The sequence below is a fragment of the Ranitomeya variabilis genome, chromosome 4, assembly GCF_051348905.1.
Source record: "Ranitomeya variabilis isolate aRanVar5 chromosome 4, aRanVar5.hap1, whole genome shotgun sequence".
Classification (NCBI taxonomy): Eukaryota; Metazoa; Chordata; class Amphibia; order Anura; family Dendrobatidae; genus Ranitomeya; species Ranitomeya variabilis.
In genome coordinates, this window is record NC_135235.1 from 694,243,278 (window position 1) to 694,268,752 (window position 25,475).

Sequence of the window (25,475 nt, forward strand, 5' to 3'; positions counted from 1 at the left end):
AAATAATGTTGGCCGATTATAATGTCACGGGAAGCCTAGGTAGGCAAGAGCTAATAACCTGGGCCCCTGCGATTTCCCTCAGACTAGGGAAATCCTGACTGACCCTCTCCCAGAGTTTACACTGATGGTGTGCATGTCTGGGCCTCCATCCTCACCCTATCTCCTGTTTCAACCCTAGGCTGAAACCACCACCCACCACCCAGTGAAGAGACCACACACCAATACCCACAGTTAACATATTTCAAAGGAGGAAAAGGACGGAAGCAAATGTCATCAGATATTCAAATCTCAAACTTTATTAAGTATAATATAAAACCGAAACATACGCAATTCAGAATATTAAAAAGTATATAAAAAATGGAGAACACATGCAAAAAAACCGCACAAGAACAGTAATGCAGCAAATTAAGTGTACAGAAATTTATCTGTATATGTATGGGATGCCTATTTCGCTGTTTAGTTATCTCTATAGCTGTTATGGTGTATAGTTAGATATTATAGATTACTTATGTATATACAGCTATCCCAAAATTATAGCAGCACTGCACCGCTACTTTGAAGGCACAATGGTTAAATATAAATAGGTAAAGTGCATAGTGCAATATATCCAACTATTTACCACCATATAGCCATCCATCTGTTAAGGGTGCATCTGCAATACAAGGGAGTATCCACCTAACCAGCAGTACTGAGGCCCCATATGCTGATGGTGCATATACAAAAGTCAGACAAATTAACCACAGATAAATACAAAGTGACTGTGCTACATAACCTGGTTTGTGCGGTCCTGAGCCCCAACGTGCGTTTCGCGTCTAGCTTCGTCCGGGGGAATGTATGCTGAGGTGTCACATATGGTGCTTTTTATAGTAGCTGGCTAATAGGGCCATGTTGGTGTTCACAGTATTGAGGCCGGCTACCGCGCCTGCGCAGGTCAGCGTCCCGCGTCACTTCCTCTCCCCCCGGCTGTTACACCAGGGGGAGGAGTCAGCGACGCTGTGGACGCGTTGCCATAGCAGCGCGGCGACCCTTGCAGCCACATGTTATTCTTGCAGGTCAGCGTCTCGCGTCACTTCCTTTCCCCCCGACTGTTACATCAGGGGGAGGAGTCAGCGACGCTATGGACGCGTTGCCATAGCAGCGTGGCGTCACTTGCTGCCACATGTTATTCTTGCTGTTTAGACCGAATCAGGGGGGTATAGAGGGGGGGAAACTAAGTAAATGAAGGGTAGCTGCACCCTTTATGTGGCTCCCATATGGTGGTGGTACTCAACCGCCGAATCATGCAGCCGCGCACGCGCAGCTCGGCGTCCCACGCCACCGCTACACCCCCTAGTCCGACGCGTCAGGACCGGGGGCGGAGTCGGAGGCGTAACAGACGCGTTGCCACAGCAACGCAACTAACATGATCCGCCGCAGAGAAACCCACCTCCAATGAGAATACCGCAAAAAAGGGACTATAGTGGGATTGAATGACCTAGATTGCTGCATGAATAGCATATATGATGCAGATACTGTGAGGTTAAGTATGTTAAGGTAGTGTGTGGTGCAGTAGGATTCGTTCAAATCAAATTACACACACTTGTGATAAGTAATAAGGGAATAGTATCCCCAGACATCATGTGGTAAGTCCATATGAAACCCCATATGTACAAAGGGCCACACAGAGCCCTAACCCATGTTTTGAGAAAACAGCCTTCTCATACTGCACAGAAAGCTGGATTCAAAATTCTTATTATCCATATTATAGGCCCATAAGGGGCCATAATTCATCAGTGAATAGATGTATATCTCGATATTATAGTGAAACATTTTAAGTGAAGGATCCTCTCAGATTAGTGATCCATAACGAGGCTGGTGAGTAACTAAATAGTGCCTAAATTCAGATTAATATATTACATGTTATGTGCATGTTGATAAAAAATATAAAATATATATATATCAGTGCCCCTATAGTGAAGAAGGATATGATACATCCAGTGACCATTATAATTAATCCGTTACCCACTCTTTGCACATATAGAGGTCCACATAGGGCCTAAATCCACATATAGTCTAATCCAATCTGTAATGACCTAAAGATCGGAGATCATAAACAGCCAAAACCCACCAGTTGATAGGGCCAGCTATATCCATTAAACTAAAACATAAGCTCCCCATTATACATACGGATCCATGGGTGAATAGAAGGGTGTACATGTCTTCCGCTATATAAGACATAAACACCAGAACATTCCATTACACATAATCCAATTTATATTGAATCAATAAAGTGCCAGTGTATATACTGTATCATATACATATTGTGATTTAAATACATTGTTCACTATCTAAATCCCATAGTGGGCATAGCTCACAATATAAATAGGAGTCCAATGAAGTCCATCACTCAAATATCTCCATTTAGTTATCCATGTCCCATTTTCCTTAGATTTTGTCTGTTTTTTTCTTCCCTTCTTCTTTACTCTTGTTTACTTTCTTTCTTCTCTCTTTAAGGTTTTTTTCTCTCTAGATTTCAAAGAGGTCCCCCCTCTGCCACCAACGAGCTTCAGAAACACAACATCTTTCCAAGGAGCAGCATACCGCCCTCCAATCATCGCACTCCACACAGCCAGCCCAACCACCAGCAAATGGTAAATAGTACCTAAATAAAACTGAGACAGACATAGTTAAAAATCCGTATATAAGGTCAAGCATAATAAAACAAACCAACAACATACATAAAGGCAATTTTAAAAACTAAAGAAAGGGGGCATAACTCAATTTCTCATTTAACCCTTTTGGGTGGATACAATCAATCTTTTTAATCCATCTAGTTTCCAACTGCGCTAAAATTTTTCTCCAATTTCCACCCCGCTGATCAATAAACACCTTGTCAATCCCCGACACCCTTAACAAACCGGCATTGCACTTGTGAACTTGTTTGAAATGCCTTGGTATCGGCTTGAGCATTGATATGTCATCTTCCTCTTCAGCATTTATGATGTCTCTATAGTGTTCTCTTACACGGATTTTTAGTGGTCTAGAGGTAAGGCCGACGTAAATCTTCTCACATGGACATGTGGCGTAGTATATGACACCCACCGTATTACACGTTATATGTTGTGTAATGGTGAAATTCCTAGTGCCATCACTGGATTTAAACGTTGAAGCCTTTTGCATATTTGGGCAGGCTATACAATCCCTGCAAGGGAAAAAACCCCATCTGGGTCCTCTTGAGCCAAACGCTTTGTTAGGTTCATCACCAGGGTAATAACTGTGTACCAGCATATCTTTTAAATTTTGCGATCTTCTATATGTAATGGATGAGGTGTTACCTATATATTTTGTCAATACTTGATCCGTCTTCAAGATTGCCCAGTATTTATTAAGGGCCTTTTTCATATCCATCCATTTCTCATTGTATGTAGATATGAACCTGGTCACGTTATCCTGTTTGTTCAATTTAGTTTTTGGCTGAAGAAGCTCCGTACGGTTTTCCACCATTGCTCTCTTCCGGGCTCTCTTAATACTTCTGTTTGAGTACCCCCGGTTTTTAAATCTCATTGCTAGTTCATCAGCCTGTTTGTTGAATAGATGATCATTTGAGCAAATCCTCTTGATCCGTAGGAACTGACCTGTTGGTATGGCCCTTACCACTTGGTGAGGATGGGATGAGGAGGCATGTAGGAGAGAATTTACAGCAGTCTCTTTGCGAAATACATCTGTTTCCAATGCATTTGATGGTCCCTTAAATATAAGGATGTCAAGGAATTCGATATTCTGCTGGCTGTACTTACATGTTAGCCTTACGTTAATATTGTTGTTGTTCAGGGTGCCTACAAAAGAGATAAGTTCTTGTTCAGTACCCTGCCAGATCATCAGAATATCATCTATAAATCTGGCCCAAAACAAAACCTTTTCAATGTCTGCCATAGGGTTGGTAAAGAAGATTCTCCTTTCCCATGCCCCCCAAAAAAGATTTGCATATGAGGGGGCAAAAGCCGCCCCCATTGCAGTACCCTGCTTTTGTAAGTATACTGTATTTTTGAAAATAAAATAATTGTGTTCAAGTGCAAATCTTAATAGGGACATGAGAAGGTGAATCAATTCTGTATCGTAGTTAGACATTGAACATTTGTACTGCATGGATTCCATCTTCGTGTTGGATCGAGGTATATAACGATTCCACGTCTAGTGTTACAAGTCACATGTCTTCTTCCATTGGAATGCCCTCAATTTTACCCAAAACATCACCAGTGTCTTTAATGTGTGATGGTAAATTTTGAACAATAGGTTTCAGATGGTGGTCTAGGTACTTACATGTGACTTCACATAGACTTCCATTACCTGAAACGATTGGTCGTCCTGGTGGACTAGACAGACTCTTGTGCACCTTCGGTATGAAATATATACATGCAGTTCTTGGGTAAGTAGGTATTAAGTTGTCCCTTAGTTCTTTAGTTATTGTTCCTTCCTGGTAGGCTTTGTCCAGTATGTTATAGAGTTCACTCTGAAAGGCAGATGTTGGGTTATACGTTAATCTCTTGTAGCAAGTAGTGTCCCTGAGTTGTCTGAAGGCCTCTTTCTCATACTGCCTTCGAGGCCATTCGACAACATTGCCCCCTTTATCAGAGGGTTTAATAACTATCTCCCTCATGTTTTTAAGTTCACGTAATGCTTTCCTTTGATTTTCAGACATATTGTCATTAGATATACCACCTGCAATTTTTTCAAATTCTTCCGTAACCAATTTTACAAATATTTCAATGTTTGGATAGATGTTTAAAGACGGGAATTTTTTTGGGGCTGGTGCTATAAACTTACTTCCTATTGATGGTTCATTCTGTTCTCCACTTAATTCTTCCAATATTTTTATAGTATCCATTTCCTCCGCACTCCATTCTTCACCTCTTTCTGATTTATCATGTAGTTTTTTGAGGACCAATTTCCGCGCAAATAAATGCAAATCCTTTATAGCTATAAATGAGTCAAAAGGGGAGGTAGGAGAAAAAGTTAGACCCAGACTTAGGACATCCACTTGAGCTTCAGACAACTTAATTTCTGACAAATTGATTACCTGCAATCTGGATGGGGGATTCTCATTTTTCTTATCACCTTTCTTTTTATAGTTGTTCCCCTTCCTATTATAATTATTTTTCCTCAGATTGTAGGGATGGTATCTTGCTCCTATGTCTCCTTCTTCATCTCTTGATGACATAGATGAAAAAGATGAAGATCTAGATCTCTGTTCTCTTGTTTTCCCCAGATGCCACCTGTACACAGTGCCACTTTTAAAATCATTCAAGTCCCTTTGAAATTTCTTTGTTTTTATTTCTTTAACTTCTTTCTCCCAGATTTGAAATTGGGTGTCTATATCCTTATTCAACATATCCAATTCAGATGTTGTGAGGGATTCTGTCAATTTTTTCTGTGTATTTTCAATGTCAAGGTCAAATTTCTCTAGATTTTTCCTATTGTTTCCTATCAATAGTTCAATGAGTGATCTTGAACACTGATTACAGACCTCCTCCCACTTGATTTTAAATGCATTGTCATCTATGGGGAATGAGGGCATAATCCTCACCCTCAGGCCTCTTGGTATTAGGCCCTTGGCCAGGTATTTCTCCAAAGAGACTTTGTTCCACCACATACGGGTACGTTTTTTCAACAAATATTTCATTGAGTTTTTCAGTTCCATTTTTTGCCCACTTTCATTAGTGTCATTTTGCAACGTGTCTCCATTAAAAACAGTATCGATTGTAGATAGCCAGGCTGTATCCCTAGCTTTAATATCCATTCTTTGGCCTTACACACTGTAACAAAGTACAGAAACAATCAAAGTCACAAAAATAGAACTAGTGGCCTAGGTGTATGACACTTCCATTAAATTAACATATTTCAAAGGAGGAAAAGGACGGAAGCAAATGTCATCAGATATTCAAATCTCAAACTTTATTAAGTATTATTATTATTATTATTTATTTATATAGCACCATTGGTTCCATGGTGCTGTACATGAGAAGGGGTTACATACAAGTTACAGATATCACTTACAGTAAACAAACTAACAATGACAGACTGATACAGAGGGGCGAGGACCCTGCCCTTGCGGGCTTACATTCTACAGGATTATGGGGAAGTATAATATAAAACCGAAACATACGCAATTCAGAATATTAAAAAGTATATAAAAAATGGACAACACATGCAAAAAAACCGCACAAGAACAGTAATGCAGCAAATTAAGTGTACAGAAATTTATCTGTATATGTATGGGATGCCTATTTCGCTGTTTAGTTATCTCTATAGCTGTTATGGTGTATAGTTAGATATTATAGATTACTTATGTATATACAGCTATCCCAAAATTATAGCAGCACTGCACCGCTACTTTGAAGGCACAATGGTTAAATATAAATAGGTAAAGTGCATAGTGCAATATATCCAACTATTTACCACCATATAGCCATCCATCTGTTAAGGGTGCATCTGCAATACAAGGGAGTATCCACCTAACCAGCAGTACTGAGGCCCCATATGCTGATGCTTGACATCCTTATATTTAAGGGACCATCAAATGCATTGGAAACAGATGTATTTCGCAAAGAGACTGCTGTAAATTCTCTCCTACATGCCTCCTCATCCCATCCTCACCAAGTGGTAAGGGCCATACCAACAGGTCAGTTCCTACGGATCAAGAGGATTTGCTCAAATGATCATCTATTCAACAAACAGGCTGATGAACTAGCAATGAGATTTAAAAACCGGGGGTACTCAAACAGAAGTATTAAGAGAGCCCGGAAGAGAGCAATGGTGGAAAACCGTACGGAGCTTCTTCAGCCAAAAACTAAATTGAACAAACAGGATAACGTGACCAGGTTCATATCTACATACAATGAGAAATGGATGGATATGAAAAAGGCCCTTAATAAATACTGGGCAATCTTGAAGACGGATCAAGTATTGACAAAATATATAGGTAACACCTCATCCATTACATATAGAAGATCGCAAAATTTAAAAGATATGCTGGTATACAGTTATTACCCTGGTGATGAACCTAACAAAGCGTTTGGCTCAAGAGGACCCAGATGGGGTTTTTTCCCTTGCAGGGATTGTATAGCCTGCCCAAATATGCAAAAGGCTTCAACGTTTAAATCCAGTGATGGCACTAGGAATTTCACCATTACACAACATATAACGTGTAATACGGTGGGTGTCATATACTACGCCACATGTCCATGTGAGAAGATTTACGTCGGCCTTACCTCTAGACCACTAAAAATCCGTGTAAGAGAACACTATAGAGACATCATAAATGCTGAAGAGGAAGATGACATATCAATGCTCAAGCCGATACCAAGGCATTTCAAACAAGTTCACAAGTGCAATGCCGGTTTGTTAAGGGTGTCGGGGATTGACAAGGTGTTTATTGATCAGCGGGGTGGAAATTGGAGAAAAATTTTAGCGCAGTTGGAAACTAGATGGATTAAAAAGATTGTATCCACCCAAAAGGGTTAAATGAGAAATTGAGTTATGCCCCCTTTCTTTAGTTTTTAAAATTGCCTTTATGTATGTTGTTGGTTTGTTTTATTATGCTTGACCTTATATACGGATTTTTAACTATGTCTGTCTCAGTTTTATTTAGGTACTATTTACCATTTGCTGGTGGTTGGGCTGGCTGTGTGGAGTGCGATGATTGGAGGGCGGTATGCTGCTCCTTGGAAAGATGTTGTGTTTCTGAAGCTCGTTGGTGGCAGAGGGGGGACCTCTTTGAAATCTAGAGAGAAAAAAACCTTAAAGAGAGAAGAAAGAAAGTAAACAAGAGTAAAGAAGAAGGGAAGAAAAAAACAGACAAAATCTAAGGAAAATGGGACATGGATAACTAAATGGAGATATTTGAGTGATGGACTTCATTGGACTCCTATTTATATTGTGAGCTATGCCCACTATGGGATTTAGATAGTGAACAATTTATTTAAATCACAATATGTATATGATACAGTATATACACTGGCACTTTATTGATTCAATATAAATTGGATTATGTGTAATGGAATGTTCTGGTGTTTATGTCTTATATAGCGGAAGACATGTACACCCTTCTATTCACCCATGGGTCCGTATGTATAATGGGGAGCTTATGTTTTAGTTTAATGGATATAGCTGGCCCTATCAACTGGTGGGTTTTGGCTGTTTATGATCTCCGATCTTTAGGTCATTACAGATTGGATTAGACTATATGTGGATTTAGGCCCTATGTGGACCTCTATATGTGCAAAGAGTGGGTAACGGATTAATTATAATGGTCACTGGATGTATCATATCCTTCTTCACTATAGGGGCACTGATATATATATATTTTATATTTTTTATCAACATGCACATAACATGTAATATATTAATCTGAATTTAGGCACTATTTAGTTACTCACCAGCCTCGTTATGGATCACTAATCTGAGAGGATCCTTCACTTAAAATGTTTCACTATAATATCGAGATATACATCTATTCACTGATGAATTATGGCCCCTTATGGGCCTATAATATGGATAATAAGAATTTTGAATCCAGCTTTCTGTGCAGTATGAGAAGGCTGTTTTCTCAAAACATGGGTTAGGGCTCTGTGTGGCCCTTTGTACATATGGGGTTTCATATGGACATACCACATGATGTCTGGGGATACTATTCCCTTATTACTTATCACAAGTGTGTGTAATTTGATTTGAACGAATCCTACTGCACTACACACTACCTTAACATACTTAACCTCACAGTATCTGCATCATATATGCTATTCATGCAGCAATCTAGGTCATTCAATCCCACTATAGTCCCTTTTTTGCGGTATTCTCATTGGAGGTGGGTTTCTCTGCAGCGGATCATGTTAGTTGCGTTGCTGTGGCAACGCGTCTGTTACGCCTCCGACTCCGCCCCCGGTCCTGACGCGTCGGACTAGGGGGTGTAGCGGTGGCGTGGGACGCCGAGCTGCGCGTGCGCGGCTGCATGATTCGGCGGTTGAGTACCACCACCATATGGGAGCCACATAAAGGGTGCAGCTACCCTTCATTTACTTAGTTTCCCCCCCTCTATACCCCCCTGATTCGGTCTAAACAGCAAGAATAACATGTGGCAGCAAGTGACGCCACGCTGCTATGGCAACGCGTCCATAGCGTCGCTGACTCCTCCCCCTGATGTAACAGTCGGGGGGAAAGGAAGTGACGCGAGACGCTGACCTGCAAGAATAACATGTGGCTGCAAGGGTCGCCGCGCTGCTATGGCAACGCGTCCACAGCGTCGCTGACTCCTCCCCCTGGTGTAACAGCCGGGGGGAGAGGAAGTGACGCGGGACGCTGACCTGCGCAGGCGCGGTAGCCGGCCTCAATACTGTGAACACCAACATGGCCCTATTAGCCAGCTACTATAAAAAGCACCATATGTGACACCTCAGCATACATTCCCCCGGACGAAGCTAGACGCGAAACGCGCGTTGGGGCTCAGGACCGCACAAACCAGGTTATGTAGCACAGTCACTTTATATTTATCTGTGGTTAATTTGTCTGACTTTTGTATATGCACCATCAGCATATGGGGCCTCAGTACTGCTGGTTAGGTGGATACTCCCTTGTATTGCAGATGCACCCTTAACAGATGGATGGCTATATGGTGGTAAATAGTTGGATATATTGCACTATGCACTTTACCTATTTATATTTAACCATTGTGCCTTCAAAGTAGCGGTGCAGTGCTGCTATAATTTTGGGATAGCTGTATATACATAAGTAATCTATAATATCTAACTATACACCATAACAGCTATAGAGATAACTAAACAGCGAAATAGGCATCCCATACATATACAGATAAATTTCTGTACACTTAATTTGCTGCATTACTGTTCTTGTGCGGTTTTTTTGCATGTGTTCTCCATTTTTTATATACTTTTTAATATTCTGAATTGCGTATGTTTCGGTTTTATATTATACTCAATAAAGTTTGAGATTTGAATATCTGATGACATTTGCTTCCGTCCTTTTCCTCCTTTGAAATATGTTAATTTAATGGAAGTGTCATACACCTAGGCCACTAGTTCTATTTTTGTGACAATACCCACAGTTAGCACAGACAAGGATAATGGAAAATATGAACCACGCCGCAGTCACTCAGGAATACACTATAAATGCACAGGGAAAAACAAATACAAATATAGGAAGGAGAAAATATGACAAAGGGAAATCACCAGATACGATACTCCTTCTAGATCACCACTCTAGACCGAGATAACCAAGCACAAGACAGAAGCTATAATCGGTGACGCCCAATGTTCAGAAGAACTATTTAAAGGCAATGGGCGTGGCCAGCTTCCAATCCGAGCTCCAGCTAAATTAACCCCGGACCAGCTAGATAAAATCTAGCCGACGCCACTGAGCACATAGTGGACAAAAGCGGAATTACCGCTGTCTGACGAACGCCCTAGTATGAACAGCGTCCGACAAAAGGTGAACGGATGGACTCTACATGCCTGGTTCCCACAGAGAATCATGGAGGAGGAGGTGTGATGGTGTGGGGGTGCTTTGCTGGTGACACTGTTGGGGATTTATTTAAAATTGAAGGCACACTGAACCAGCATGGCTACCACAGCATCTTGCAGCGGCATGCTATTCCATCCGGTTTGCATTTAATTGGACCATCATTTACTTTTCATCAGGACAATGACCCTAAACACACCTCCAAGCTGTGTAAGGGCTATTTGACCAAGAAGGAGAGTGATGGGGTGCTATGCCAGATGACCTGGCCTCCACAGTCACCAGACCTGGACCCAATCGAGATGGTTTGGGGTGAGCTGGACCGCAGAGTGAAGGCAAAAGGGGAATTCCTTCAAGATTTTTGGAAGACCATTCCCGGTGACTACCTCTTGAAGCTCATCAAGAGAATGCCAAGAGTGTGCAAAGCAGTCATCAACGCAAAAGGTGGCTACTTTGAGGAACCTAGAATATAAGACATATTTTCAGCTGTTTCACACTTTTTTGTTAAGTATATAATTCCACATGTGTTAATTCATAGTTTTGATGCCTTCAGTGTGAATGTACAATTTTCTTAGTCATGAAAATACAGAAAAATCTTTAAATGAGAAGGTGTGTCCAAACTTTTGGTCTGTACTGTATCTCTGTGATTCAAGGGTATAAAAATTCAAAGTTGGACAAATTGTGAAATTTTAAAAATTTTCACCAAATTTCCTTTTTTCCTATCGCCACGACAGCACCCACAACGAGAGAGGGGATCCGCCCACCTTCCGGACAGGAACCTACAGGTTAAAAAGGGGCGGTCCCCCTCGCCCTCCAGTTTGGGTTCCTGTCCGGACGGCGGGAGCCTACAGGTTATCGCTTACCCGGGTCCGCCAAGCCTCTGTGCGGTGTCCGAAGGGAACGGCAGAGTCGGGGGCCCGGAAGCAGCGTCGGGGGAAGTCCTGTTTTCAGCTTCCCCCCTCGTCTGGCAGGGACGGCAGGGCCGGACCGTGGCGTTTCTGGGGGAAGGCACGCCGCCCTGGATCGTCCACACGCGCGCGACGCTGCGGGAGCAGGTCGGCGCTTATAACCCGGAAGTGATTTGAGGACTTCCGGAGGAGGCCGGGAGGAGGAGCGCGGGACTTTTAAAAAGAAGCAGCGCTTGGTGAGTGTGTGCGGCAACATGTCTTCCACAGGAGACGCCGAACACCGACAATCAGGAGAAAGGAGCAGCAGCAGATCTCATGGTGGAGAAGTGACACGCGGGCAGCAGGACCCTGGCACGTCACGTCACACCTCACCCCCTCAGAGACCGGTACTCTAAAGTTCTTCAGCCGTGGTGAGTTAATATCTGAAACCATTTGCTGATACTGCTGTCTTCTATATTATGTTTTGTTATAGGGCAAAAAGGTCTCAAAGACAAAACATAAACAGTGCGCATTATGCACAGAGCCACTACCTGACGCTTATGTAAAGAAGTTATGTCAGAAGTGTATATGCCAGACGCTAGAGGAAGAGGCCCCCCTCCGCGTATCAGATTTGAGAGAAGTTATTAGGGAAGAAATTAAATCATCCCTTAAATCTAGACGACGTGAAAAAGACAGTGGAGAAATAGAGTCTGACTCCACCCCTTCGTTACAAGAGGGCGAATGCTCAGAGAGTCCATTGCCATCCTCCTCAGATGAGGAAGGAAGGCCTTGCTTTTCTATCGAAAATATGGAGACTTTGATTAAAGCTGTCCGTACAACTATGGGTATGGCAGACAGTAAGGAGCCGAAAACAACCCAGGAAATTATGTTCGCTGGTCTGAGCCAGAAAAGTCGCAAAGCTTTCCCAGTGGTTGATACTGTCAAGGATCTGGTCAGACGGGAATGGGACAAACTAGATAAGGGGTTTTTACCTTCGGCCGCAAAAAGAAGGTACCCCTTTGAGGATGACACCTTATCCCAGTGGTTGAAAATCCCAAAAGTAGATGCGGCAGTTGCCTCTACCTCAAAAACAGCGTCACTACCATTGGAGGATGTGGGTCTCCTTAAAGATCCTTCAGACAGGAAGGCGGACATGCTTCTTAAAAAGGTGTGGGAAGCATCATCTGGAGCCTTTAAGCCTGCGATAGCAGGCACCTGTATGGCAAGATCGGTTATGGTCTGGGTTACTCAGATGGAAGAACAGCTTAAGGCTAAAGTACCCAGAGATAAATTGTTAAGCTCCCTGTCTCAGGTCAGAGAAGGAGCAGCTTATCTAGCAGACGCATCGATTGACTCTCTAAAATTGGCTGCAAGATCGGCGGGGCTCTCAAATGCAGCTCGACGGGCCCTTTGGCTAAAGACCTGGAAAGGTGATGCTCAGGCAAAAGCCAAATTATGCTCCATTCCATGTAGGGGTGAGTACCTATTCGGCCCAGTGCTGGATGACATCCTTGCAAAGGCAGAAGACAGGAAAAAGGGATTTCCTAAAATATTTAATCCCACTTTTAGGAATGCCTTCAGGAGACGCATACCCTTCAGGAAATTCCAGTCAGACCAACAGGGATATAATCGGGACTGGGAGACGTCGGACCACAAGAAAAAAGGTGGATACTATAAAAATCCTCCATCCTTTTCGAGACGTAGACGTAATTACAGATAGAACAAGTCTACCAGTAGGAGGAAGACTAAAGTTCTTCACAGCGGAATGGAGAAAGATAACATCTAGTGCCTGGATAATGGGGGTAGTCGAGTCAGGATTAAAATTAGAATTTTTGAGAACTCCCCCAAATCATTTTATTATTACATCACTGGATACTCAGGCCCAACAACAGGCCTTGGAGTTAGAGATTCAACAATTGCTCGCAAAGCGGGTTATTGAAGAAGTACCAAAGCATCAGGAAAAGACGGGTTTTTATTCTCCCCTGTTCCTAATCTCTAAACCTGATGGGTCCTTTAGGACTATCATAAATTTGCGTAAATTAAACGAATATCTTCAATACCGCGCCTTTAAGATGGAATCCATCAAATCTACAGCTAAGCTTTTGTTTCCTAGGTGCTACATGGCGGTTTTGGACCTAAAAGATGCGTACTACCATCTTCCAGTTCACAGAAATCACCAGCAATTTCTCAGGATGGCAGTATGGGTAAACCATCAGCTTAAACACTTCCAATATTTAGCAATGCCCTTTGGCCTGTCCATGGCCCCTAGAATTTTTACTAAGATGGTTTCTGAAGTAATGGCCCATATTAGGGAAAAAGAAACCCTTGTGGTGCCCTATTTAGACGATTTTTTAATAGTTGGAAATTCAATTGCTCAGTGTACGTCTAGGGTAAATGCCATAATATCGTCCCTGCAGGCACTCGGATGGATAGTCAACTGGGAAAAATCAAAACTGGAACCCACAAGACATCAGGTGTTCCTAGGAGTTCTTCTAAACTCGGAAAATCAGACATCCTTCCTACCAGAAGACAAGAAGCTGAAGATCATCCAAAGGGTCACGGCCGTAAGGAAAGCTCCAAACTTAAGTTTAAGAGACGCAATGTCTCTGCTGGGATCTTTGACGGCATGTATATCAGCAGTAAGATGGGCTCAAGCTCATACCCGGATGCTCCAATACGAAGTTCTTCAAGCAGAAAGAGATCTTCACGGTGCGCTAAGCAAAAAGTTCAGTCTATCAACCGCCACTCTTCACGATCTGACATGGTGGCTCAACCTGGCGCATTTGTCAGAAGGAGTTCTCTGGAAGATCACTCCGGACAACGTAGTTACGACGGATGCCAGTCCATTCGGTTGGGGAGCCCATACGGGAGACAGTCTGACCCAAGGACGGTGGTCGACTCAAGAATCCCAGAGATCCTCAAACCTAAGAGAGCTTACTGCAGTCAGGCAAGCTCTTCTTTGCTTCCTACCATCCCTGAGGAACTCGCATGTACAAATACAGACAGACAATATGACTGTGGTGTCCTACATCAATCATCAGGGGGGGACAAGATCACGATCCCTGATGATTACTACAGCTCAGATATTGAGTCTGGCCGAGAATCATCTACGATCCCTGTCGGCAGTTCATATAAGAGGAGAGTTCAATATACAGGCGGACTACCTCAGTCGCCATTCCCTTCGTCAGGGAGAATGGGCCTTAGACCAACACATATTCGGTCACATAGTCAATCTGTGGGGTCTACCAACAATAGATCTATTTGCTACCAGAGAGAACAGAAAAATCAGGAGGTTTGCATCACTACAGATGGCAGACCAACCATTCATACTGGATTCCCTTCGCGTCCGTTGGGACTTCCAGCTGGCGTATGCCTTTCCCCCTATGTGTCTACTTCCGATAGTTCTCAGGAAGATCCGGGAGGAAGGAGCCAGAGTAATTTTAATTGCTCCCTTCTGGCCCAGGAGGCCTTGGTTTTCTCTCCTAAGAACAATGTCGGTGACCGATCCCTGGGTGTTGCCAGTGGTTCCGGAACTCCTTTCTCAGGGTCCATTTCGTCATCCAAATTTGGAGACTCTTCACTTAACGGCTTGGAACTTGAGAGGGAGCTTCTAAGGGAGAGGGGGTTCTCTAGTGCCTTAATAGCTACCTTATTAAAAAGCAGGAAGGAGGTCACTACAAAAATCTATACAAAGATATGGAAAAAATTTCTTATGTTTCATCAGCAACCGTTAGGAGATAAGGCTCCAATTTCAGCTATTTTAGAGTTTCTCCAGAAGGGCTGGGAATTAGGTTTAGCAGTGAACACTCTAAGAGTTCATGTTTCAGCCTTGGGAGCTCTATATAACAGTGATATAGCTGGTAATAGATGGGTTGCTAGATTTATTAGGGCATGTCAGCGTTCTAACCCAATCCATATTGTAAGAATTCCCCCTTGGGATCTAAATTTAGTGCTTGACGCATTGACCGAACCTCCCTTCGAGCCTCTAGACTCTATTTCAATAAAGAACCTGACTTTGAAAACAGCACTACTCTTAGCATTAACATCAGCCAGGAGAGTCAGTGATATACATGCTCTATCTGTAGATCCTCCTTACCTAATGATTCTCCAGGATAAGATTGTCTTAAAGCCTGATCCTGCATACTTGCCGAAGGTAGCAACTAAATTTCATAGAACTCAGGAGATTTATTTACCATCTTTCTATGAAAATCCAGCTTCAGAAGAGGAGAGGAAATATCATTCCCTAGATGTTAAGAGGGCAATATTAGAATATCTGGATAGGACACAAAGCTGGAGACAGAGTAGGGCTCTGTTTATTTCTTTCCAGAATCAGAAAAAGGGTTCTGGTGTCACGAAGAGCTCTATCGCCAGATGGATTAGAGAAGCTATATGGCTTGCCTATTCAGCCAAGGGAGTAACACCACCAGAAGGCATCAGGGCGCACTCCACTCGGGCCATGGCTACATCCTGGGCGGAGAAGGCAGATGTCCCTATTGAAATGATATGTAAGGCGGCAACGTGGTCATCACCTTCAACCTTTTATAAACACTATCGCCTTGATCTATCAGCTAACGCTAGCTTACAATTTGGCCGTTCAGTGCTTAGTGCTGTAGTCCCTCCCAGTTAATAGTCTTTGAAAGTCTCTCGTTGTGGGTGCTGTCGTGGCGATAGGAAAACCGGTTTTTACGTACCGGTAATAGGATTTTACAGAGTCCACGACAGCACCCATACATTCCCCCCCCTGTAATTAGTTACTTATTCCTGCACTCTGTTTGAGGGTGTGCTTTAGAGATCACTCTATAGAGGTGGTGGCATTTAGTAGTGTTTAAGATAATGTTTTCATGTACTGATTCATTGGCGGTATCCCTTGTACTCTGGAACACAAACTGGAGGGCGAGGGGGACCGCCCCTTTTTAACCTGTAGGTTCCTGTCCGGAAGGTGGGCGGATCCCCTCTCTCGTTGTGGGTGCTGTCGTGGACTCTGTAAAATCCTATTACCGGTACGTAAAAACCGGTTTTTTCACAAATAAACGCAGGTAATATCAAATAAATTTTACCGTTATCATGAAGTACAATATGTCTCGAGAAAACAATTTCAGAATCACCGGGATCCATTGAAGCGTTCCAGAGTTATAACCTCATAAAGGGACAGTGGTCAGAATTGTAAAAATTGGCCCGGTCATTAACCCCTTAATCCCATATGACGTACTATCCCGTCAAGGTGACCTGGAACTTAATTCACAGTGATGGGATAGTATGTCATATGCAATTGGCCGCGCTCAAGGGGGGAGCGCAGCCGATCGCGGCCTGGTGTCAGCTGACTATCACAGCTGACATCCGGTACTATGTGCCAGGAGCCGTCACGGACCGCCCCCGGCACATTAACCCCCAGCAGACTGCGATCCAACATGATCGCAGTGTTCCGGCGGTATAGTGAAGCATCGCGCAGGGAGGGGGCTCCCTGCGTGCTTCCCTGAGACCCCCGGAGCAACGCGATGTAATCGCGTTGCTCCGAGGGTCTCTTACCTCCTACTCCCTGCAGCAGGCCCGGATCCAAGATGGCCACGGCATCCGGGTCTTGCAGGGAGGTGGCTTCACTGCGCCTGCTCAGAGCAGGCGCCGGGAAGCCGCTGTTGAGGGAGGATCTAAAGTGACCCTTCACGGTTGACCTTAGTGATTTTCAAATTAATAAACAGGGTGTTGCCGGCAACTGAGAATGACCAGACTGAGACGTAGCTCTGTTTGGGAGAATCAAAGGAGATTCCTAGCCCCCGTTTATTGTGTTGTACTTTTATCATGTTAGCAAATTCTACTTCAACCAATAGTATAAAAACACACTTTCAGCACTTAACCTATAAAAATGCAGGAAAAACTTAACCTATGAGGATACAGAAAAAAGGAAACTACATATATGGTTGTGTCTTTTTGGCACAAAACAACATATTAACAGGTGCCTCGAAGTCTCAAAGTCTTATCTAGTGATACACCCCCGAGTCCCTTCCCTGGCTCGAGTTAGAACACTCAAGGTCTTTACACCAACTATAAACCATAGCCTAATTAAGTAACAAAATGTTATCTTCGTGAGAAACAGGACAGAGGTACAAGCAAAAAAAATGAAGCCTTTAGTTTTGATTTTAGTTTAACCCTTCACAATCCCCCCTAGATAAATTTTGTTAATTAATGTCCAGCATCAGAGGTACTATCCCAAGCTATAAGCTCGAGGGGTACTGGTCTTCACATGACTGGTGCCATGTTACCAGCCATGGCTGTTGCGGCGTACCCGTCCCCCCTGTATGCTAGAATTTATGAATAACAATTGTTGATGACAATGGTGGGGATCTTTTGAAAGTAGCCATGCGCTTGGCTTCAACATCTTCATCAGGTAACTTTGTGAAATCGGTGTAGAGAAGAGCAGGGGTGGCAACACTTTTGGTATCATCATTAGCTGTCTTAGTGCAGAATTTCCTAATACATACAGAAATACACCAAAGAACAAGTTTTAGTATTACATACATAACAAGGATAAAGGCAGCGATGTGTAACAAACTTTGCAAGATTCCAGCTATCCAGCCCCCAAATCCCTTAAACCAATTGGCTGGATTAAGAAAGGAGAAGGTGTCTGTCCACCAACTGTCCTTATTACATATATATATTGTATGTATATATATGTATTATAACTGTCCTTATTTATCATATTGATCTCTAAGTCTTTGAATATCCTCTAACTTTAACTTTAACTTCATAGTGCTATTGGGATCTATATAATGACAGCATGCGGGTCCAATAACCTGACACATACCACCCTGTGCTGCTGTTAAGTAATCCAGTACTACAGTATGTTGATTAGTGACTATGATAAGTTGGTTTTGAACAGCAACAGTAGTATTAAGTTTATCCAATATATCCCAAATTTGATCATCTAGATAGTCTGTGGCCCTAACCAATTTATCCCACATTTGTGTAATCATAGGGTAAATGAAAATAGAACTGACAATTTTATTGGCTATACCCATCTGTACTACATGTGGTCTTCCCGAAGGGCGGGGTGAGTTATCTGCAGCTCTTTTGTACAATGTATGTTTGGGTATAGCCTGTGTATCCAACTGTTTACTTGAGAGGACAAAGGTGGCCGGGGTCAATCGACCCAGAGTACAAGTGCCCTTTACCCCTACTGGCAACCATTTATAAGCATTGTCTCCACACACCCAGAACATATCAACAGGTAAATCCCATAAGGCTGAATGTTGTAGTACCAATCTATGCGCTAAGTCTATGAAGGCTGAGACATTCTGGAGCATGCACCAAGGTGGAGACTGTCCTAGAGGACTACAATAACCTACATTAGGATTCCCACAAGTGGGGGTTCCTGGCACATATCCAGAGGACTCATTGCAAGGTATATTGCCAGGAATGCTAGCACCGATATCTTTAGAGTCCTCCAAAAGAGCAAAAAGCACACATCCGCACTGCTGATCAAAAATCCACCCAGGACCGCACTGTAACGTCGATCCAACACCTAAAGGTCGCAAAACCTGTGCATCCGCTCCATTTGATGAACTACAGGGGTGCCGCATCCAGAAAAAACAGCAAAGTGCAAACATGAACTTGAAAAAAGAAGGAGCGCACTTAGGGTACCGTCACACAGTGAAATTTCCATCGCTACGACGGTACGATTCGTGACGTTCTAGCGATATCGTTACGATATCGCAGTGTCTGACACGCAGCAGCGATCAGGGATCCTGCTGAGAATCGTACGTCGTAGCAGATCGTTTGGAACTTTCTTTCGTCACTTGATCACCCGCTGACATCGCTGGATCGTTGTGTGTGACAGCGATCCAGCGATGTGTTCGCTTGTAACCAGGGTAAACATCGGGTAACTAAGCGCAGGGCCGCGTTTAGTAACCCGATGTTTACCCTGGTTACCAGCGTTAACGTAAAAAAAACAAACAGTACATACTTACATTCCGGTGTCTGTCCCCGGCGTCTCAGCTTCTCTGCACTTTGTGAGCGCCTGCCAGCCGGAAAGCGAGCACAGCGGTGACGTCTGACGTCACCGCTCTGCTTTCCGGCCGCTGTGCTTACACAGTGGAGAGAAGCAGAACGCCGGAGGACAGACACCGGAATGTAAGTATGTACTGTTTGTTTTTTTTACGTTAACGCTGGTAACCAGGGTAAACATCGGGTTACTAAGCGCGGCCCTGCGCTTAGTAACCCGATGTTTACCCTGGTTACTCGGGGACTTCGGCATCGCTCCAGCGCCGTGATTGCAAAGTGTGACCGCAGTCTACGACGCTGGAGCGATATTCATACGACGCTGCGACATCACGAATCGTGCCGTCGCAGCGATGGAAATTCCACTGTGTGACGGTACCCTTACCCTGAAGGAGCTTTACATCACTTTATTGGGACATAATAAAAAATGAAGAGCAGGGAGGGATAAGATCAGCCAAGGACGACGATCGTTTCGTGCTAAATAGCACTTCAACGGGTCCACATGCTGATAAGATCCGGGGAGTGTTTTATAGACCCACCTGGGTCGCAAACTCCTCCCCTACCTCGCTCATAACATGAACACAATTACATTTAAAAACAGCAAAATGTAAATTAAAAACAATCTGATTACTAAGCACCACCTATAAGACAGAATGAAACATCAAAGATTAAAAGTAAATCTCTTACAAAAAGACAGACATATCAACCTTTTCATTCAAGCCAGATGGTCCTGCTGCCTCTGTGCGCAGAATCCATCTGGCTTCCCTGCATAGTAAGAGGCGATTCAAGTCCCCTCCTCCCTCTGGAAGGGAGACACGCTCCAAGCCGGCAAATCTCAACACACTGACATCACTCCCATGGTGAGTACGGACATGCTCTATTAATCTCGGTGCTCCCTTCCCTGTTTTAACTGAATTGAAATGTTCTCTGACACGAACAAAAAGAGGGTGGATCGTTTTTCCGATGTAAAATTTCCTGCATGTACAGAAAAGGACATAAACTACATGGGTAGTCCTGCAGGATATAAAATCCCGCACCCTATGCTGTATATGACCTACTCTGACCCTATCCCCAATGAAATGATAATTACAGAAACTGCAGCCCCCACATTTAAAGTTTCCCTTAGGGATGCTATCAGTAAGCCAATTGCTTTTCTTTGTTACGAAGCGATTTCGAACTATACTGTCCCTGATATTTCTACTGCGGCGACTAGCAAATAGAGGTCCTCTATCCACTATTTCTTTTAAATCGGGATCTTGCCGCAGGATTTGCCAATTTTTTCTGATGGTCATTCTGATGTGACTGTCCAGTGGGCCAAATTTAAAGCTAAATACAAACTTTTTATCACACTTTTTTTTGGGGGTGACAGAGGTGTCTGTAGCGATTGCTCTGTTATAGGCAGTATTTAAAACTGCAGGGGGATACCCACGTTTCCTAAATCTGTCCGCTAAGTCAGCCGACTGCTGCGCAAACCCCACTGGATCATTATTAATTCTCTTGACCCTGAGAAATTGACTGTATGGCAATGATCTTTTCATGTATGACGGATGAGCACTATTAAAATGTAGTAAAGAATTTGATGCAAAAGGTTTTCTGTATACTTCTGTGATTATGCCCCCTTCATTAATGTGTAATTTCACATCCAGAAAAACCAAACTGGCTCCTCCAAATTGCGAGGTAAACCCCATGTTCATGGTGTTGGATGTCCCCAGGTACCTCACAAATTCTGTGAAAGTATCCTGGTGCCCATCCCACACCATGAACATGTCATCGACATACCTAGCATAAAGCTCGATATGTCCAAGAAACGGGTTATTTGAGGAGTAAATATACTCCTCTTCAAACCTGGCAAGAAAGAGGTTAGCCAGGGTACATGCGACGGGGGTACCCATCGCGGTACCCACCGTCTGCAGGTACCACTGGCTATCAAATTGGAAAGCATTATGCGTTAAAATGAAGGAAAGGCTCTCACAGATAAACTGTATAGTGTCTACTCCTGTGGGTGTGTTCTCCAGAATACGCCTAACTGTATCCACCCCTAATTTCTGTGGAATCCTTGTATATAGACTTTCGATATCTATCGAAGTCAAGGCATATGATTCATGCCATTCAAAACCTTTTAGTATTTTTAGGAAATCCCCTGTATCTTTAATATATGAGGGGATATCTCGCAATAGGGGGCGCAGCAGCCAGTCAACGTAGGAGGACAGTGGCTCAGTCAGGGACCCCACCCCCGACACGATGGGGCGGCCGGGGGGGGCCTCTGCTGATTTATGCAATTTAGGTATATGATACCAATGTGGTCTTCTCGGAAACGCTGGTAATAACTTTTTGGCTTGTCTGGAAGAAAAAACCCTTTTTTCCACATAGCATCTTAATAAAGAACGTAGAAGGTTTTTAAATTTTGAAGTGGGGTCCCCTTTTAATTTGAGATATGTCCTCTCATCAGATAATTGTCTCAATGCCTCAGTTTTGTAATAGTCACTTGTCATCAGAACTACATTTCCCCCTTTATCTGCCCCACGGACAGTCACATCAGACCACCTCCGTATTTCTGCTAGGGCGCGTTTTTCTTCCAGCCGAAGATTATCTACGTGGCGGTTCATAGATTAGAGCTTCTATATCTTTCAGAACTTGCAATTGAAAAACATCAACCAAATTCCCCGGGGACACTGGGGGCATAAAGGTGGACTTAACCCCCCCTGTAAAAGGTACAGCAGACAATTCACTACCACCTGTCGAGTTAGATACCATGCCCAATGAATCAAGTAGATCTCGTGTCTCTTCCCGTACGTCACCGAATGGGTCCTCCGTGACAAAAAAGCCAAGGGGGCCCACTCGGCAAGGCACTTCTCCTGGGAGTACCTCCCGCGGAGCTGCGTTTTTGTGAGCTGTGACAAACGATTTGAATAACTGTATTTTACGAATAGCTTTAAATAAGTCAATCTTGAAGTCTACTATATCAAAAGGCTCTGAAACTCAAAAATTAAGTCCTTTAGATAGGACAGATAGGTGTGCCTCATCTAGAACGCGTGGAGTTAAATTGACCACAGTTATTTCGTTGGTCTCCACGACACTTGTCGCCTTTTTTTGGCGTTTCCTTCTGCCATTTCTCCTACCCCCTTGACGCGTCCTGCATCTAAAGGGGAGACATTGGAGGCGGCTACTTGTTGTGGTGGCACCAGACTTGTAGATGTGCAAGGATCTTCAGTAGCGCTTGAGTCAGAGTCTGTTGTAAGATAGTCCCTCTTATTCTTATTCTTTTTGAAAAAGGGTTTACTCCGCGCCTGTCCTTTGTTCTGATTCCATTTACGAAATTTTCGATGACCCCCTGGCGTTCCGCCTTTGTTCCACGTGAAAATTCTGCCGGATTCAAAATCGACTTTATCTCTTATAAACTTGTCTCTCTTCCTTTCTTTTATTTCATTTTGCAGGGTTACTAATTTTGTGTCCAATCTTTTGTCGACCGCTGTCCATTGGATTTCAGACAGTCTAGTCTTTAATTCTTCCTTTGTCTTAAGAAACTCAACTTTAGTGGCCTCATAATTAATAATATTTTGTTTTAGGACCAAGCGTAGTAATTCTTGGGAACAATGTAATAAAATTGCCTCCCACTCTTTGATAAAAGATTCATTGTCTTTATACTGAGCCATATCCTTTGTGACTCGTAGTCCCCTTGGCACGCGGCCACACTCCATATAGGACTTCAAAGAGTTATTTGTCCAAAACAAATTTACTTCTCTCTCAGCGGCCAAAAAAAGTTTATGTTCCAATGTTTTGGTGCTTAAGGAAAAAACATTATCATGTAGTTCACATTCTGAGAAGTAGGAATCTACATTTTCCCTCCCTGCTAATAGTCCATGTGATAAAGATGCAACTTCCTGCTCCATGTTGTGGAGTCTAGGTCAGTGAGCAATCACTCACGTATATGTTACAACCTGGTGTGACAAATGGGTGTAGGCAACTCAGCGTGCTGGTAGTGTGTGAAAGAAAGTCAATACTCAAAGTCCTCCAAAAGAGCAAAAAGCACACATCCGCACTGCTGATCAAAAATCCACCCAGGACCGCACTGTAACGTCGATCCAACACCTAAAGGTCGCAAAACCTGTGCATCCGCTCCATTTGATGAACTACAGGGGTGCTGCATCCAGAAAAAACAGCAAAGTGCAAACATGAACTTGAAAAAAGAAGGAGCGCACTTACCCTGAAGGAGCTTTACATCACTTTATTGGGACATAATAAAAAATGAAGAGCAGGGAGGGATAAGATCAGCCAAGGACGACGATCGTTTCGTGCTAAATAGCACTTCAACGGGTCCACACGCTGATAAGATCCGGGGAGTGTTTTATAGACCCACCTGGGTCGCAAACTCCTCCCCTACCTCGCTCATAACATGAACACAATTACATTTAAAAACAGCAAAATGTAAATTAAAAACAATCTGATTACTAAGCACCACCTATAAGACATGGGGGCTGCAGTTTCTGTAATTATCATTTCATTGGGGATAGGGTCAGAGTAGGTCATATACAGCATAGGGTGCGGGATTTTATATCCTGCAGGACTACCCATGTAGTTTATGTCCTTTTCTGTACATGCAGGAAATTTTACATCGGAAAAACGATCCGCCCTCTTTTTGTTCGTGTCAGAGCACATTTCAATTCAGTTAAAACAGGGAAGGGAGCACCGAGATTAATAGAGCATGTCCGTACTCACCATGGGAGTGATGTCAGTGTGTTGAGATTTGCCGGCTTGGAGCGTGTCTCCCTTCCAGAGGGAGGAGGGGACTTGAATCGCCTCTTACTATGCAGGGAAGCCAGATGGATTCTGCGCACAGAGGCAGCAGGACCATCTGGCTTGAATGAAAAGGTTGATATGTCTGTCTTTTTGTAAGAGATTTACTTTTAATCTTTGATGTTTCATTCTGTCTTATAGGTGGTGCTTAGTAATCAGATTGTTTTTAATTTACATTTTGCTGTTTTTAAATGTAATTGTGTTCATGTTATGAGCGAGGTAGGGGAGGAGTTTGCGACCCAGGTGGGTCTATAAAACACTCCCCGGATCTTATCAGCATGTGGACCCGTTGAAGTGCTATTTAGCACGAAACGATCGTCGTCCTTGGCTGATCTTATCCCTCCCTGCTCTTCATTTTTTATTATGTCCCAATAAAGTGATGTAAAGCTCCTTCAGGGTAAGTGCGCTCCTTCTTTTTTCAAGTACAGATATCTTTAGAACCTTGTAAAAACAGACAAGAAAATTTCCATGACGTATTATGTATCATTCTTTCTAACATTATTGGTTTGAAAGCATCAGTAGAGTATGAGGTCACATCAAAACTAATTTGTAAACCATATGTTGGAACTTGCCCTAGATTGGTTAGACTAGTCTTATTCTTAGGTACCCAAGCCCCTCCTTCATAGGCCAGATATTGAAGGTGTGTATCCCTTCCTGAAAGGTTACCTTGCCACCAGGGGTACCCAACTGTTATGATCCTAGTGGCGGAGGATCGCAAAAAGACAAGCAAGCATGCAAAAAATAGGACAAGCTCTAGGGTGATGGTAACTGGACTGACCGCAGACCTAAACCTATCCAACACAACTAGAGGCAGCCGGGGAACGTGCCTACGTTGGTTCTAGACGTCTCGCGCCAGCCTGAGAAACTAACTACCCCTGAAGAGAAAGTAAGACCTCGCCTGCCTCCAGAGAAACAATCCCCAAAGATATAGAAGCCCCCAACAAATATTAACGGTGAGGTAAGAGGAAGGCACATACATAGGGATGAAATGAGATTCAGCAAAAGAGGCCCGCTAATACTAAAAAGCAGAAAATAGAACAGGGATCTAAGCGGTCAGCAGAAAACCCTTACACAAAATCCATCCTGAGATTACAAGAGCCCATGCACCATCTAATGGTGCATGGGGAGAAACTCAGTCCACTAGAGCAACCAGCAAGCATGGGAAAACATTTTAACAAGCTGGACTAGAAAACATGATGAACAAAAATGCACAAAAACTGAGAAAACAAACTTAGCTTGTCTTGAAGAAACTGGGAGCAAGGTAGTCAGAAGGAATCTGAGTAGCACTGATTACAT

The 25,475-nt window shown here is 43.3% G+C and overlaps 1 protein-coding gene across 1 annotated transcript; it reads left to right on the forward strand.

The window, feature by feature from the left end:
* The first annotated feature begins 11,238 nt into the window (after positions 1-11,238).
* Positions 11,239-21,173, forward strand: LOC143768217 (uncharacterized). The gene is made up of 3 exons (XM_077256910.1): positions 11,239-13,597; positions 13,811-14,685; positions 21,032-21,173. Exons 1-3 carry the CDS (start codon positions 12,827-12,829, stop codon positions 21,171-21,173), a joined length of 1,788 nt encoding a protein of 595 aa, XP_077113025.1. The 5' UTR covers positions 11,239-12,826.
* Positions 21,174-25,475: the final 4,302 nt, after the last annotated feature.

Excerpts from the sequence above, each read along its gene's own strand:
- LOC143768217 (XM_077256910.1), top strand. The coding sequence starts at position 12,827 with ATGCTCAGGCAAAAGCCAAATTATGCTCCATTCCATGTAGGGGTGAGT. Across the intron at positions 13,598-13,810 it reads TTCTCAGGATGGCAGTATGG|GCACTCGGATGGATAGTCAA; the intron begins GTAAACCATCAG and ends TCGTCCCTGCAG. Across the intron at positions 14,686-21,031 it reads GAGAACAGAAAAATCAGGAG|AAAAACCAAACTGGCTCCTC; the intron begins GTTTGCATCACT and ends TTTCACATCCAG.